At 48.1% G+C, this 17,289-nt stretch overlaps 1 protein-coding gene across 1 annotated transcript in view; it reads right to left on the minus strand.

Moving 5' to 3' along the window:
- Positions 1 to 4,974: 4,974 nt before the first annotated feature.
- Positions 4,975 to 17,289, minus strand: part of LOC147965901 (uncharacterized) — a 53,767-nt gene continuing 41,452 nt past the window's right edge. Inside the window, exons 2-3 of the mRNA XM_087527925.1 lie at positions 5,134 to 5,228; positions 4,975 to 5,025 (exon numbers count right to left, since the gene is read on the minus strand). Of these exons, the coding sequence (XP_087384051.1) occupies positions 4,975 to 5,025; positions 5,134 to 5,228 (146 nt within the window). The remainder of the gene's footprint in view (positions 5,026 to 5,133; positions 5,229 to 17,289) is intronic.

Below are 17,289 nucleotides of genomic sequence, written 5' to 3' on the forward strand. Positions count from 1 at the left end.
TGACCTGTTGGCCACTGTGCCAGGTTGTCCGGCGAGCTTCATGTTGTTGAGTCTTCAAAATAAATGTTGGATCCAAGTGAGCAAGAGGATGAGAAAAGCTTACTTTCCGGATTGCTTGGCGAGTTTTTTGTGTTGGCATAGAGTCTGAACCGGAGGAAAGAGTAATTACCTCTACGTCATCAGCCTGACTAGCTTCTGCCTCCTCCTGAGGAAGATCATTGTTAACAAGATGCATAAAAAGAGATCCAAGTGAGTCAAGTTCTACCTCAACTTATGGGTCATCAATATCTTCATCAAGTTCCATATTAATCCGGTCAGCCGTTTTCCGCTTTGACGTCTGTTTTACGGCTTTGGTCTTCAGGCGGGTTGGTTTGACCACTTTGTCTCCAGTTCGCTTTGCCACTTTCTCTATGGATTTCCGTTTCCAGAAAGGGTCATCACCCTATATATATATATATATAAAGAAGAAGGGTTACAGCTTGTATAAGTTAAAGATATTAGAGATGAATAGGAAGTGTAATGCTTACAGCAGGCGGTTTGTTGTTGGTATAGAAGGGACTCAGACCGGTTTGACTACAGACCAGTTTCGATTCATTCAAAATTTTCTTTACACCTTCAGTAACTTCTTCCTTAGATAATTGGATGTTGCAGTGGCGTTGAGGATCGTCAACTTCACCGGTATATTCGCACATTAAACCGGGACGCCGGCTTAGCGGCAAGATACTCCAGGATATCCAACAGCGTACAAAATCCACACCTGTTAAACCATTTGCCATAAAGGCCCGGAGCTTGGCGATTTGGGGAGCGTATTTTTCCCTTTCTGAAGAGCTCAGGCGTTGTGGCATTGGGTGAGTATTGGATAATCTATGATCACGGAAGCCGGGGAGGGGATTTTCATCCTCAGGCGAAGTGTCTCTGCAATAGAACCATGTTTGGTTCCATTCCTTTGGGTGGCTATGGTGTTTGGCATGAGGAAATTCCACTTCTTTCCGCTTTTGAATCGAGACACCACCAAGCTCTGTGTTCGGGCCATTCACAAACTCTGTGCGCCGGTTTAAGTGAAAGAAATCCCGGAACAATTCTGCAGTTGGTTCTTCTTGTAAATAGACTTCACACAAGACATGGAAATTGCATAAGTTGGAGACTGAGTTGGGACCAATATCTTGTGGATGCAGTTGGAAACTGGCAAGCACATCTCGATAAAATTTTGACCCTGGCGGTTTGAAACCACGGCCTATATGGTCAACAAAGATTACCACCTCGCCTTGTCTTGGGGTTCGAGGATTCTCTGTTCCTGGAACTCGCCATTTGATCTCAGTTTTCTTAGGCAGAGAGCCGATGCTAACCATCTCATTCAATTGAGCCTCAGTAACCCAGGAACGAGCCCAGTTGCAGGCAGTGAATTGTTTGGTCATTGCAAAGCAAACAAACTGAAAATGAAAGGCCGGTTTATAAATTACGCATGATTATACACAAGAGACAAGGGAGTAAGAAACATGCTGATATGATAAATGGTACAACCCAGAGACTAGTATAATGAGAGAGAAAGGTAATGCTAGCACAGGGTTGATCAGACACTGTTAAACCGGAGTATAATTATGAAGGTAACATGCTCTTCCGGTTTATCAAAGGGCTAATGGCATAGACTATTTATACAATGTTAAACCGCTTACATTGGTGCGAGGAGAAACGGATCTCACAGGAACATAGAAACAGATCTCACAGTGATGTATAAAACTTTCGGATCTAAAGATAAGACAGAAAAGCAAGAATAATTGGATCTTGAAGGGGTGCAGAACTGAAGCAATTTTTGACAGACTAGATCGGTTCTTTGCGCATCAGGATTTGTGATGACCATGGTAGGTAAGCTACGAGAAGAGATGCATCAAGCATGAAGTGTCCATCTATTAAAGGAAGAACAGGGAAGAATAGCACTGATGAACTTCGGAAGAACTGCGAAGAATGTTGAAACCCTAGAACAGATCTATGGTGAAAAAAGCAGAGAACTTACCGGAGCTGGTGAGGAAGCGGAAGGGCGCCGCAGTATTCTGGTGCGTTCAGGGTGATGCAGCAGCCAAGGTCGGAGCAGAGGCAACGGTCGACGGTGGCGGCGGAGCTCCAGAGGCTGAGCGGCGCGAGGAAGATGACGTGAAGAGGCACGGGGGGAAATGGTGAAAATGACCCCTCGGTCCTATTTATAAGGCGAAGTGATAAAATGGAAAGTACGGGAATCGAGGAGCCCAAAAAATGGATAAGTTAATAAAGGTGTCGCCTCGATGACTGGATATATATTAAATGAAGGAAATCTCTGACATCAACGGATGGATGACGTCAGGGCGGTTCATCGTAATTTTGAAGTATGACGTCACGGCGGTTTACAAGATCAAAAATGAAGATAAGAGAGAAGATTTTTTCTAAAGTGTGGAAGATTGACATGAACAAGTTCAAACCAATCTGGGGCCTAATGTTGGGGATATTATTACTGGAGGTAAACCGGCCTTATGTAGCCGGGTTGACTCTTTGAAGATTAGAAGCCCATGAAGATGTAAAGATGATGGCGCTTTACGGAGGGCCCAAAGGCGGGTTACAGTCTGTAAATGTAAATCGGCCTAGTCATGTAACTTGTATAGTAAGATAGAAAGAGAGAGGCCGAATCGGATACGTTTATAATCCGGCTTCGGGACTCTGTAGCCCGGCGGGCGTCAACCTATGTATATAAAGGGACGACCCGGCCGCGGTTTAGAAACAGACAACAACAACTCGAGAGCCAGACAAAGCGGATTCGCTCCCTGGCCTTCGAAACCCTAGCAATACCAATCACAACTAGACGTAGGCTTTTACCTTCAAAGAAGGGGCCGAACTAGTATAAACTCACGTGTCCCCTTGTCCGGTTTAACCCCTTTAAGCTAACCCGTTGCGATGGCTCCACGACTAAGTCCTTTCACGAGGACATCTGCCGTGACAAACCCACGACAGGCGGCATCCCATATTTTCCTTGCCTTCCATGATAAAACCCTTGGGTTGTTTCATGTAGACCTTTTCTTTTAAATCACCATTCAGAAATGCCGTCTTAACGTCCATTTGATGTAACTCTAAATCAAAATGAGCAACTAATGCCATTCTGATTCTGAAGGAATCCTTACATGAGACTGGAGCAAATGTCTCATTGTAATCTATCCCTTCTCTATTTGTAAATCCTTTTGCCACGAGTCGTGCTTTATACTTTTCTACATTCCCTTTAGAGTCATACTTAATTTTGTAGACCCATTTACAGCCTACTGTTTTGGCTCCTTTAGGAATTTCCTCTAAGTCCCAAACATCTTTGGAACTCATTGATTTCATCTCGTCTTCCATTGCATTCACCCACTTCGATGAATGAGGGCTTCTCGTGACTTCTTCATATGAGTTGGGATCTTTTTCCATATGAACCATTTCTGTGTTATAAACTTTAAAGTCAGTAGAAATAGCTGACTTTCTTGGTCTTGTAGACCTTCTAAGGGCCTCAGTTTCTGGCACATTCTGTGCCTCAACATCTGGCACTTCTTGTAAAATTTGCTGCTGCACCTCCCTTTCATGCTCAACAACGGGTTCATTCGGCTCCTGACGGACAGGTTCCGGGTCTACTCCCATAGCTGTCATGGGTGGAGTTGCAACTGGTAGTGAGAAAAATGGCTCCTAAATCATCATATTAGGTGCATGCACCCTCTTCTTCTCAAGATCAATTTTCCGAGCTACCAAGCTCGCCCTCATGATTTCGTCCTCTAAGAAGACTGCATGTCTTGTTTCTACAGACTTTGTATATCTGTCTGGGCAGTAGAAACAAAAACCCTTTGATCTGTCTGGATAGCCAATGAAGTGGCAACTCACTGTTTTGGGATCTAACTTTGCAATGTTTGGATTAAACATTTTGGCCTCAGCAGGGCACCCCCACAGCCTGAAGTGTTGTAGGGAGGGCACCCTTCCTGTCCATAGCTCGTACGGTGTTTTGGACACCGACTTGCTTGGTACTCTATTGAGAATGTGAATGGTGGTTTTAAGCGCCTCCATCCATAATCCCAGTGGCGAGTTGGAATAACTCATCATGATACACACCATATCCATAAGTGTACGATTGCGCCTTTCAGCTACTCCATTTTGTTGAGGCTCGCCCGGCATTGAATACTGGGCTACTATGCCAGTCTCCTGCAAGAACTTTCCAAAAGGTCCAGGGACTTGGCCATATGGAGTGTGCCGACCGTAGTATTCTCCCCCACGGTCGGACCTTACTATCTTTATTCTTTTATCATGCTGATTTTCAACTTCGGATTTGAATATTTTAAATTTATCCAACACTTCCGATCTTTCTTTGATTGGATAAATATAACCATAGCGAGAGTGATCATCTGTGAATGTTATGAATGAGTCATATACATCCACACTTTTTACCGGAAATGGTCCAGAAATGTCAGTGTGGATGATTTCTAGTGTGCTTGTGCTATGGATTGCACCTTTTTGATTTGTTTTATATACTTTCCTTTAATGCAATCTACGCATTGTTCTAAGTCTGAGAATTCTAACGACGGAAGAATTTCACTTTTGACTAATCTTTCTATTCCCCCCTTTGAAATATGGCCCAAGCGACAGTGCCATAATTTCGATGAGTCGAATGTTCTCTTTCTTTTCTTTTGTTCTTTATTCACGCCGAAACATGTTCTTTCACATTGCATACAGAATAAACTTTTTCATGAAGTGATAACAAATAAAGCTCATCGTGTAGTAAAGCATCACCCATATAAGCATTATTATACCATATGGCACACTTGCCATGTCCAAAATAGCACATAATTATCTTTGTCCAAACATGAAACGCTAATTAAGTTTCTATTACATGAAGGAACATAAAGAACATCTCTAAGTAGAAGCTTGAATCCATCAGCTAACACCAAGGATATGTCGTCGACAACTTCAACTTCCGCTTGAATTCCATTTGCTACTTCAATGCCTCTCTCTCTTCTTAGCGTAGTCCGGGTCGAATGGAATCCCTGTGAACAATTTGCAACATGAACAGTTGCTCCTGAGTCAATCCACCAAGTAGATTTCGAAAACTGTGTGTACAAGGATTCATTAACTAAGGAAAAAATGTTGTTACCTTGCTTTTTCCATTAAGGACTTCAGCCAATCAGGGCAGTCTTTCTTGTAATGCACGGTCTTCTTACAGTGGAGACAAGTGTCTTTGTCCACTAGGAAAGTGTCGGGGATATACCCCGCGGTATGACCTGGCTGGGACTTGGTGTTTCATTGGTAACCCGTCGGAGGATTGGCGACTCACGAAGTGACCCGCCCGGATCTCTCCACTCACTGATGACCCGGCCGAATCAGGTGACTCATTGGTGACCCGGCAGGCGGGTCAGAGGAGCAACAAGACCGAGTGGCCCAGAAGGCGGTTCATGGAAGTCCGGCTCAAGCTATGGTGGGTCGGCTTAAGAGGAAAGCATATAGAATATTCCCTTACAAAGGAAGCAAGACTAGGACTCTACATGTAATGGAGTAATCCTAATCCTACTAGGATTAGTCATGCAACCCACCCCTTCAACTTATATAAGGAGGGGTGTCGATGTCAAAACCGGCGGATCTCAGGTAGGGGGTCCCGAACTGTGCGTCTGAGGTTGATGGTAATAGGAGAAAGGGAACACAATGTTTACCCAGGTTCGGGCCCTCTCGATGGAGGTAAAACCCTACGTCCTGCTAGATTAATATTGATCAGTATAGGGGTTACAAGAGTTGATCTAACACGAGATCATAATGTCTAAAACCGTACAAGTCTAGTCTATATGATTATGATTGCCTCTATGGACTAAACCCTCCGGTTTATATAGACACTGGAGGGAATTAGGGTTGTACAAAGTCGGTTGCATAGAAAGGGAATAGTACATCCGGCCACCTAGCTTGCCGTCTACGCGAAGGTGAGTCCTATCCGGACATGGGAGAAAGTCTTCTATCTGGTATCTTCATGGCCCAATAGTCCGGCCCATGTCAACAGGCCGGCTGCCCGAGGACCCCTTAGTCCATGACACCCTCAGTAGCCCCATAACCAGACTTCAATGACGAGGTGTCCGGCGCGCAGATTGTCTTCGGCATTGCAACGCGGGTTCCCCCTCCGATTGCTTTAAAGTCCCTGACTTAAAGAGCGGTATTCGGCTTTCCCATTTAATGTCTCGCCCATCGGCTTCCACGCCTTTCTGACTTTGGCTTCCACATGGCGAAAGAATACGAGAGGTTGGGGTATTTTTGCACATACCACCCTGACCATACAAGAGAGGTGCCTATTTAAAGGGAATAGATCTCAGATCCATTCCACACCCTGCGAAAAAATTCTCAGAGCTCACTAGGAGGAACCACTCCAACATGGCTAGTGCTCCCAGCTCTCCCTCTCGTCCCCACGGCTCCGAAAAAGGTGATTGGGAGAGATGTTCTGTATCTCACGGTCAGCTGACGAAGCTGCAAAAACAGGGCTTCCTTCCTCCCACGGATCTGGTCCCCGGCTGAGCAGGATTGACATCCTTCAATGGCGGGGTTCAGGCGGAGAATTTCCCCAATCCGTCCAGGGGGAACGAGTATGCTTCGTTCCCTTCTTGCTAAGAGCCATCGGATTTCCAATTCATCCCTTCCTCCGAGGACCTCTAGAGTATTATGGCCTCCAACTGCACGGTTTCACTCCCGCCTCCATCCTGCACATCACGGCTTACGTTGCTCTATGCGAGCTATTCCTGGGATGTGAGGCCCATTTTGAATTATGGAGAAAAATGTTCTGCCTTGTCCCTCATAATCAAGGGGGATCAATATTCAAAGTGGGAGGAGCCGAGGTATGGCGCATCGTCGGGACCGGATACCTGTCTGGCACGCCGAAGAAGGCTTCCGAAGAGTGGCCTTCCGAATGGTTCTATATCGACAACGTCGCTCTTCCTGACCCAGTCCGAATGGGTCTCCCCGAATTTTCAAGTGCTCCATTGAAGAAACGCCATAGTTGGCACCCTCAGAGCCTCGAGGAGGAGGATAGCGCGTAATTCGGTCAGTTGATGGGCAAGATTAAGATGCTCGCCCAGTCCAGATTATCAATAATCGAGGTAATGGCGATCTCCATAATGCGGGGGGTCCAACCACTCCAATACAGAGGGCTTCCCATGTGGCACTATAATGGGGAAGATGACGCCTCACGCTATGGTCGGAAAGGTCCGAAAACCCCTGCCGCCTTGACCAAAATATTGGCCGAACTATACAAAGGGGAGAAGGAGGAGTTTACCCGTCTCCAGTGTCGAGATGGATTTTCCATGTATAATCCTCCTAGCTGGGTGAGCTCCAATCCCACCATTTTACTCCTCTCCCTGAATCATTTTTGATGGATAGTAACCTATCCACCCGCAACAGGAATGGCGGAAGGCTACCGAGGGGATCCATAGCCCCGCCTCCAGCCGGAGGGTCACAACCGGGAACTTGACCCCGGATTCGAAGAAGATCCGGACATATTTGTGGAGCTCGAGAATGGAGTATTCTATCAGACGAGCTACGATGGTACGGAAGTACCTATCATCGCCAATTATCCCGGCTCCTCCCTACTTCGCATGTAAGTAACTTAAGAGACTCCTTTTTCGAAAGAGTTTCCTTATTATGCCTCTCCCACCGCACTATTTCGTGTTCCAAAGGGGAGGCGCTCGACGTCACAACGTGTACCAGAAGCATCTCCGATGAGAGCGGCGCCCACGCCGAGCACGTCTTCGAAGAGAAAGGAAAACGACAATACAGCAGAACCTTCATCAAAGAGGTAAGAATTTCTTTTTGAAAATAGATCTCCTGATCGCCACATCAAATCATGATGCCATTCGCCGCATTCTATCAGGAAAAGTGTTCGCCGGACTATGTCCGGAGATCCTGCCGGTCGTGCCTCTACTAGTCAGGTTCCAGACCCTGCCCTAAGGACGGGGGCTGACACGGGAGTGGCGCCAAACTGTCCTTCCGCAGAGGATTCGGATGATATGTCCGTCATGAACTCTGAAGTGGAGAGTGCCATGAATCATCATCGTCGGAGGGCCACTCTCCGTGACCCCGACTTTTCAAGGGAGGCATTCGATGCCTTCGGCTCGGTCGATGTGTACATCCGAGCTACTTGAGATGGGCTTGCCAGAGCCACGGACCAGCATCTAAAAGATATGCGGGTAAGTGTAGATTTAATAATCATAGACCAGTAGCCCCCGAGACTTAAAGCAGGTGATATAACTGATTTAAGGATCATTGTATAATCAGGCACTTATGGAGAAGAATAGCCTGCTGTCTCAAGAGTTAGAAAAATGTCGGACTCAACTAACTGCGGCTACCACCGAATTGGAAAAATCCAAGGAGGCACCACCTGGTAATGTTTCTCCCCAGCAGAAAGAAGTATATTCATACACCAGTTATATTAACACTGTTGTGTTTCTGCTGACAGAATCAGTAGAGCAACTGAGAGAGAAACTGAAGGATGCCCAGGCTGGTGAACAAGATGCCAAAAGGCAACATGTGAAAGCCGAACATGTGCTGACGCGGGTCGGGGATGAAAGCAACAAGCTGCAGGATTCCCATGCCCAACTGGGCGAAGAACTAAAAGATGTTTGAGGCCAACTAGCTGACGCCGTCAACGAGAATAGGAGGCTACAAGGCGGCATATTCAGTATGTTTTTCAAACTTTCCTCCCTATAATTCGGCGAGGGCCGAAACTAACAGATTTATGTCTACAGGTATGCTGACTGGCCATCCCGAGGAAGAAATGCCCGGATCTCAAGGCGACCTGCTACAAGAGCTATCCCAGATGCACGAGCGAGTTCGGCAGGCGATGCGCAGTGTTGCCAAGGCTTTATAGCCATTCGCCTCTCCTCCAGGAGGTATGGCGGAGCTCATGGTGCTGTTCAAAGGGGCACGGCGGCGTATTCGATTATGGAAGATATCAGCCTGCCGAGAAGGTGCGCAAGAGGCCTGGGCCATGGTAAAAACACGGTATACCAAGCTTGATCCGAATCATATGGCCCGGGTCGGACCGCTAGGGTCAGATGGGAAAGAAATTCCCGTTAATTTGGTATATGACCAAGTAGAAGTAGCTGCCAAATATTCCCAATAGGATTGTAAGCTAGACAACCTGCTGGACGGTATAGAGGAGGAAGTTTTTGAGTCCAAGTGACTATGTACTTTCCTTAATATATTTGTTCCTAGCTGGATTGTAAAACGATTGTCATGGCCGACCATTTCACTTCGACCTCTGGACCCGAAGGTGCGGAGTGTTTCCGAATACTCGAGCGGTAAAATAGACCGGGGTATGCGTGGAAACCATGCATAGGGGTCATAGTTGCTTGAACAGACAAGTTGTATCCGGCTAGCTATGTTATATTACATTGTGATTGTAAGAAACATATTCCAGATAGTTCCTTTAAGGGTTCCTTTCCCTGGGGTGTGCATGTGTTAATATGCATGTCCGAACTATGATTGAAAACATCACAGTATAGGTAACATATGGGGGTTCATAGTAGAAGAAATGTAAAACATCTTTAGTCTGCCGACCGAATATTCCCTTAAGAACGCTAGCTTTCGGCTTCACCCAGTCTAAGGTACACATCCGGATGACCTGGCAATAACAATCGCAGAGGTGCTCCCTTTATGCCCTAACCAAACTGACGGGAACATAGGGCATAAGCACAGGAGCCAGGCAACCCAGCTTGGCCAAAACTTAAGTCATATCGATGCATATAATGGCGAAGAAAAGGTACATATGAGGAAAAACGCATATGTGATGAGCTTGATGCTCGAAAAATAACAATAATAAGCTTCTGTGGAAGAAGCCCCCAGGTATAATGGACGTACACATTTGAGAATGCGTACGTCATAGATGTATGGTTTAGCCGCACAAAAGCTTTAAGGCTAAAAAAAGAGGGCGAAGAGAGAGGATAAAAAATAATGTAAACAATAGGGAGGAGGAAGCAAACGAAGGGTTCGGCGCTAGGCATAGAATCTTCGGAGTCTGGCCGCATTCTAGGGGTTCGGTTCTAGGCGTTTGTCTGATGCATCACGCACGCGGTACGCCCCTCTAGTGAGAACTTCGTCAATGATGAAGGGACCCTCCCACTTGGCCTTGAGTTTGTCCTTTTTCTTCTCCGGCAAGCGTAGAACGAGTTCACCAACATTGTAAGTCTTGGCCCTTACTTCTCTGCTTTGATATCTGTGGGCCTGCTGTTGACAAAATGCGGAACGGGCTTTTGCAACGTCGCGCTCCTCCTCCAGGGCATCTAAGCCGTCCTGCCGATCAAGCTCGGCCTCTCTCTCTTCGTACATGCGCACTCAAGGTGAGTCATGAATAATGTCGCAGGGTAACCCAGCCTCTGCGCCGTACACCATGAAGAAAGGTGTATATCCGATAGTGCGATTGGGTGTGGTCCGTAGCCCCCAGAGTACAGAGTCGAGCTCCTCAACCCAGTGCTTGTCTGATTCTCTCAAAGACCGCACTAGTCTGGGTTTGATGCCGATCATAATAAGACCATTGGCTCGTTCTACTTGGCCATTTGTTTGCGGATGATAGACGGAGGCGTAATCGAGCTTAATGCCTAAATTAGCACACCAGGCTTTCACCTCACCGACTGTAAAATTAGAGCCGTTGTCGGTGATGATGCTGTCTGGGACACCGTAACGATGCACAACACCGGATAGAAAGTCTATCACTGGTCCAGCTTAGGCCGTTTTAACTGGTTTGGCCTCTATCCACTTAGTGAACTTATCTACCATGACTAGCAGATATTTTTTCTTATGGCTGCCTCCTTTAAGGGGTCCAACCATGTCAAGCCCCCAGACCACGAAAGGCCAAGTGATGGGGATTGTTTGTAGAGCAGTGTGTGGCATATGGCTTTGCTTGGCGAAAAGCTGGCATCCGACGCAACGTTGGATAAGGACCTATGCATCTTCTCAGGCCGTCGGCCAGTAGAAACCTGTACGGAAGGCCTTGCTTACAAGGGCCCAAGCTACGGCATGGTGACCACCGAGACCGGCATGAATTTCAGCCAAGAGCTGCCGCCCCTCTTCCTCGGAGATACATCTTTGGAGTACTCCTATAGCGCTTTTCTTGTAGAGTTCTCCTTCGTGGACCTTATAAGTTTTAGAATGTCGAACAATGCAGCGAGCCTCATTCTGATCCTCAGGGAGCTCTCGCCTATTGAGGTAGGCCAAGAAGGGTTCGGTCCATGTGACGATGACTGCCATGATAAGATGGGTCGATGGTGTTATTTCGGTGGCAGAGCCTCCGATGATATCGGTATGTTCGGAGTCTGGGGTTATGGTCGGATCCGGACTGACGTTGCCGCTCTCCACTTGCCACACCACGGATGGCTTGAAAAGCCTTTCCAAAAAGATGTTAGGTGGCACGGGGTCGCGCTTGGCGCCGATGCGAGCAAGGACATCCACCGCTTGATTACTTTCTCAAGCCACATGGTGAAATTCGAGCCCCTCGAACCGAGCCGACATTTTGAGAACGGCGTTATGGTAGGCCGCCATCTTTGGATCCTTGGCATCGAAATCTCCATTTATTTGAGATATCGTGAGGTTCGAGTCCCCGCGCACTTCCAGGCATTGTATGCCCATGGAGACAGCCATCTGAAGACCATGCAATAAGGCCTCGTATTCGGCTGCATTGTTGGAGTCTGTGTATAATATTTGGAGTACGCACTGAACTATATCTCCAGTGGGGGATGTTAAGACAACGCCCGCCCCTAAGCCCGCCAGCATTTTGGAACCATCGAAGTGCATGACCCAGTTGGAATATGTGATGTACTCTTTAGGGAGTTCGGCTTCTGTCCATTCGGCGTCGAAGTCTTCTAGTACTTGGGATTTCATGGCCTGGTGTGGCTTATATGTTATATCGAATGGAAGGAGCTCAATGGCCCACTTGGCAATCCGGCCCGTGGCGTCGCGATTTTTTTATTATGTCGTTCAGTGGAACTTCGGAAACCACCGTGATCGAGCACTCTTGGAAATAGTGTCGTAGCTTATGGGATGCCATGAAGACCGCGTATGATATCTTTTGATAATGAGGGTACCGGGATTTGCATGGAGTTAGGACAGTGGATACGTAGTATACCGGCTTCTAGAGCAAGAATTGTGTCCGACCTCCTCTCGTTCGATGACGAGTACTACGCTCACCACCTGGTGTGTTGCACATATGTATAATAACATTGGTTCGCTGACGCTTGGCGCGGCTAGGATTGGGTTGCTTGCTAAAAGAGCCTTTATTTCTTCCACCCCGGTCGTTGTTGCATCTGTCCACTCGAAGCGATCGGTGCGTCGGATAAGTCGATAAAGTGGCAATGCTTTTTCTCCTAGTCTAGAGATAAAGTGGCTTAAAGCTGCCATGCATCCAGCTAGTTTTTGGACCTGTTTAAGGTCTGTTGGTGTAGCCAATTGTGATAAAGCTCGGATTTTGGCTGGATTTGCCTCGATTCCTGTACTGGAAACAATGAAGCCCAGTAGTTTTCAAGAGGGGACGCCGAAAACACATTTTTTCAGATTGAGCTTAATGTCATATGTCCGGAGATTGTCGAATGTGAGACGTAAGTCATCTATTAATGACTCGACGCGCTTAGTCTTGATGACGACGTTGTCCACATATGCTTCAAGTGTCTTGCCGATTTGTTTCTCCATGCATGTTTGAATCATGCGTTGGTAGGTGGCACCGGTGTTTTTGAGCCCAAAGGGCATAGTGTTGAAGCAGAAAGGCCCGTATGGGGTAATAAATGTTGTTGCGGCTTGGTCAGATTCCTTCACTTTAATTTGATGGTATCCGGAATATGCGTCGAGGAAACACAGTGAGTCGTGTCCTACAGTGGCATCAATAATTTGATCGATGCGGGGGAGGGGGAATGGATCCTTAGGGCAAGCTTTGTTGAGGTCTTTGAAATCGACGCACAAATGCCAGGATTTATCCTTCTTTGGCACCATCACAAGGTTTGCTAGCTAGTCCGGATGTTTTATTTCTCTCATCAATCCGGCCTCAATTAGCTTGGCTATCTCCTCCCCCATAGCTTGTCGTTTGGGTTCGAAAAAGCGCCGTAGTGTTTGCTTAACTGGCTTATATCCCTTCAATATATTGAGGCTGTGCTCAGCCAACCTGCGTGGGATTCCTGGCATATCAGAAGGGTGCCAGGCGAATATGTCCCAGTTCTCGCGTAGGAACGCTCGTAGTGCGGCGTCCACCATCGGGTCCAGCTGTGCACCGATGGAGGTTGTCTTCTTTGGGTCCGGTGGATGGACTTGAAATTTGACTATTTCATCTGCTGGTTTGAAGGAGGTGGATTTGGAGCGCTTGTCGAGGATTACGTCGTCCCTATCCACCGCCGAGCATAGCGAAGTTTACTCTTCGGCCGCAAGGGCCTCAGAGAGTGCCTCGAGGGCCAGGGAGGCTGTTTTGTTTTCAGCGCGGATGGCTATATCCGGATCACTAGCGAGAATGATAATACCGTTGGGCCCGGGCATTTTGGGCTTCATATACCCGTAATGAGGTATGGCTTGAAACCGTGTGAATGCATCTCACCCCAACAGGGTGTGGTATCCACTGTTGAAAGGGGCCACTTGGAAGGTTATCTCTTCAGACCGATAGTTCTCTGGCGTGCCGAATACCATGTCAAGTGTGATTTTTCCCGCGCACCGTGCCTCCCGACTGGGAATAATTCCTCGGAAAGTTGTGCTACTTTGCTCGATACGGCTTCTGTCTATTTCCATTTTACTGAGTGTGTCCTCGTAGATGAGGTTTAATCTGCTGCCGCCGTCCATGAGCACCTTGGTGAGTTGAAAACCGTCCACAATTGGATTGAGGACCAAGGCAGCTGGTGCCCGGACTGACCGGGTTTTTGGTTCGTCACTAGCATTGAAAGTTATGGCCATGTCGTTCCAAGGATTTATTGTTACGACTTGACAGACTTCGGCAAGGTCACGGAGTGCCCTTTTGCGCCGATTGTTTGAAGCAAAAGTCCCGAAGACCGTCAATACTCTGCGGTCGTCGTGTTCCGGGGGGAGTTGTTCCGACGTATTTTTGGTGAGGATATTGTCGGTGTCAAAACCGGCAGATCTCGGGTAGGGGGTCCCGAACTGTGCGTCTAAGGCGGATGGTAACAGGAGGCAGGGGACACGATGTTTTACCCAGGTTCGGGCCCTCTCGATGGAGGTAATACCCTATGTCCTGCTTGATTGTTCTTGATGACATGAGTATTACAAGAGTTGATCTACCACGAGATCAGAGAGGCTAAACCCTAGAAGCTAGCCTATGGTATGATTGTATGTTGTCCTATGGACTAAAACCCTCCGGTTTTTATAGACGCCGGAGGGGGCTAGGGTTACACAAGGTCGGTTACAAAGGAGGAGATATCCATATCCGTATCGCCTAGCTTGCCTTCCACGCCAAGTAGAGTCCCATCCGGGCACGGGACGAAGTCTTCAATCTTGTATCTTCATAGTCCAACAGTCCGGCCAAAGGATATAGTTCGGCTGTCCGGAGACCCCCTAATCCAGGACTCCCTCAGTAGCCCCTGAACCAGGCTTCAATGATGATGAGTCCGGCGCGCAGTATTGTCTTCGGCATTGCAAGGCGGGTTCCTCCTCCGTATACACCACGGAAGAGTTTGAATACAAGGATAGTGTCCGACCCTGCAAAATAAGTTCCACATACCACCATAGAGAGAATAATATTTCCACAAATCTAATCTGCTGACACGTTTTGGCAGCATGACATCACGCCACGGCCCGGTAATTATTAGAACCATTTTTCTTTAACCAGCTCCGCACATAACGCGAGGCGGTTTCTTGACATGTCTTGTCAAAGCAGAGATCGTGTTCCCCTTATCACGGGATTCTCATCAATACCAACGTGGGTAACCCAACCATGCTTGTTGGTATGACTCCTAGATCTTAGGTAAGTCTCAAATGGCCACGAGGGGGACGCCTGATATTCACCCTCTTTATAAAAGGGCAGGGCTTTTTCTTTTTTTTCCTCCCGCGCTCAATCGAATCCTTCCCCTGCCTCGAGTTCTAACACCCAAAGCTCAGGTCAGGCGCTTCGGACCTTCAATCATGTCCGGATCCAGCCTTCAAGGCCGGTGGATGCCTTCCTCCGTCACAGAGGAGGACATCAAGAAGTTGAGGGAGGCCAGATATCTGACCGCCGAAATTTCGCATAGGCTGCCCGCCCGAGGGCAGGTCGTCCCTACTCCCGAACCCAACGAGAGCGTCGTGTTCATCTCCCACTTCCTCCGAGGGCTAGGCCTCGCTCTGGATCCCTTTGTTAGGGGTCTTATGTACTATTACGGGCTGGATTTTCATGATCTGGCCCCGCATTCCCTTCTTCACATCTCATCATTCATTGTCGTATGTGAGGCCTTCCTCCGCATTGCCCCTCACTTCGGTCTATGGCTCAAGACCTTCGATGTGAAGCCGAAGATGGTCGAGGGGCAGTACGCAGCGTGTGGAGGTGTTTTAATAAGCAAAATTGCTGACGCTCCATGGCCAAAGGGTTCCTTTCCATACGTGTCCGGATTGTGGCAGCGGGAGTTGTTCTACATCACAGTTCCCCGAAGTGCCAAATGGGTAGCTGCCCCCGCCTTTCGCTCGGGCCCCCCACCACAACTGATGTCATGGATCAACAGGGGGCTGAGCTGGGGTCCAGCCAAGGACGTGCCAATATTGCAGAGCCGTATCCGAGATCTCTTCGAGGGAGATTTCAGTCTAGTTATGGTAATGCAAGTTATGCTGGTTCGTCGAGTCCAGCCTTGCAGACGCCGACCCCTCCGTATGTGGGAATTCAACCCGGAAGGACCGTGAGCTATTCAGCATCTCCTCAGCATGACGCACGAGGAGATGTAAAAATCGTTCTTCGGACCCCAAATAGAGTGTCCGGACACCACCGAGGACATGGGCCTAAGCTGTAACCGCCCCGCTGCCCAAGTAAGTAATCCCATGGATGAACACACTCTCCTTTTATTTATCATGACATCATTCTGAAGAATCGCTCTTTGACCAGGAGTGGATAACAAAGGCTAAGCTGATTCGGTGTTGGGCTCCCCTTCCCGGCGGACTGGACAATCCGGTGCTGGAAAAGATGCTCGATCCAGCACCTTGTCTAGTGCCCTCAAAGGAAGATGAAGGGGGGAATAAAGAGGACGAAAGCGGTCCTCCATCGCTATTTATTCCAATCGAGGGAATGAGCGCCTCCGTGAGGGAGGATAACCAAGGGCAAGAATCTGACATTCTTTCTCCCCGGGGAAGGAAGAGGACCACCTCTGAAGATCCGGAAACTAAGGTTTTCAAACGGGAGAAGAAATCTCCGCCAGATGGTCCTGCCTCGGAGGGTATTCTGGCCGCACAATGTCCGCGCGGGGATCAGCCCTCTACCGAGCTGTAAGTAATCAAAAAGTACTTAATAGTGAAGATATCCTATCTTACTTCCGAAGACAATAATCGATGCTTATAAATTGTAGTCCGGATCATAGCCCTTCTCCACAGAGTTCATCTTCAGGGGATCTTCTTCCGGGGATGATGGAGAGCGAAACGCCTCCCCCGGACTCCCCAACTCAAGAAGCGGGCGACCTTGAAGTGTTGTCGCGAAGGGCATCTCCGGATCCACTAGGTCCAGAGGATAACCCTTTGGCTGCCTGGAATCCCCAGTATCTGGCTCCTAAGGAGAGCGACAGCGAGGGTCCGATAGTGTGCGGTCGGACGCGCTGAAGGATCTTTTGAGGCAAGCTGCCGTCTCGGAAGCGCATCATACGCTAATGGGTACGGTAATTGAGAGGATTTCATCCGCTGAAAGCGGGTTGCATGAAGCTTTTATGAGTCTGCTGAAAGGCTTCGAGGTACGTGAAATAATGTATGCTTTTAACAGTACCGCATACGTTAGGTATGCCCATGTAGATAGTAGCCCCTGAGACTCTGGTTGTCGTTGAGAACGGTGGCAAACAGAGGATCATAGTCCCAGGTAATAACCAGACCGCCTTTATGTGCAGGTGGTTGAAGCTCCAGTGGCTAGCCGGACTGATGGATTTGCCGAACTAAAGCGGCAGCTGGATGCGGCAGATGCCGACATCGTGCTTGTCAACAAGCGGCTTGACGAGGCACAGGGTTCGTGATTTTTCTGGTGATCGTCACATAGTAAGAGCAGCATGATGCCAGTATCTTTAATATGTTGTGACTGCAGATGGAGCTGCCACTGTGGAGAACCTTCGGGTGGAGCTTGCCCGAGCCAAGGAGCAAGCAAGGAGTAGC

The sequence above is a fragment of the Triticum urartu genome, chromosome 6A (genome assembly GCF_056163025.1).
Source record: "Triticum urartu cultivar PI428250 chromosome 6A, HENAU_Tu73, whole genome shotgun sequence".
Lineage (NCBI taxonomy): Eukaryota > Viridiplantae > Streptophyta > Magnoliopsida > Poales > Poaceae > Triticum > Triticum urartu.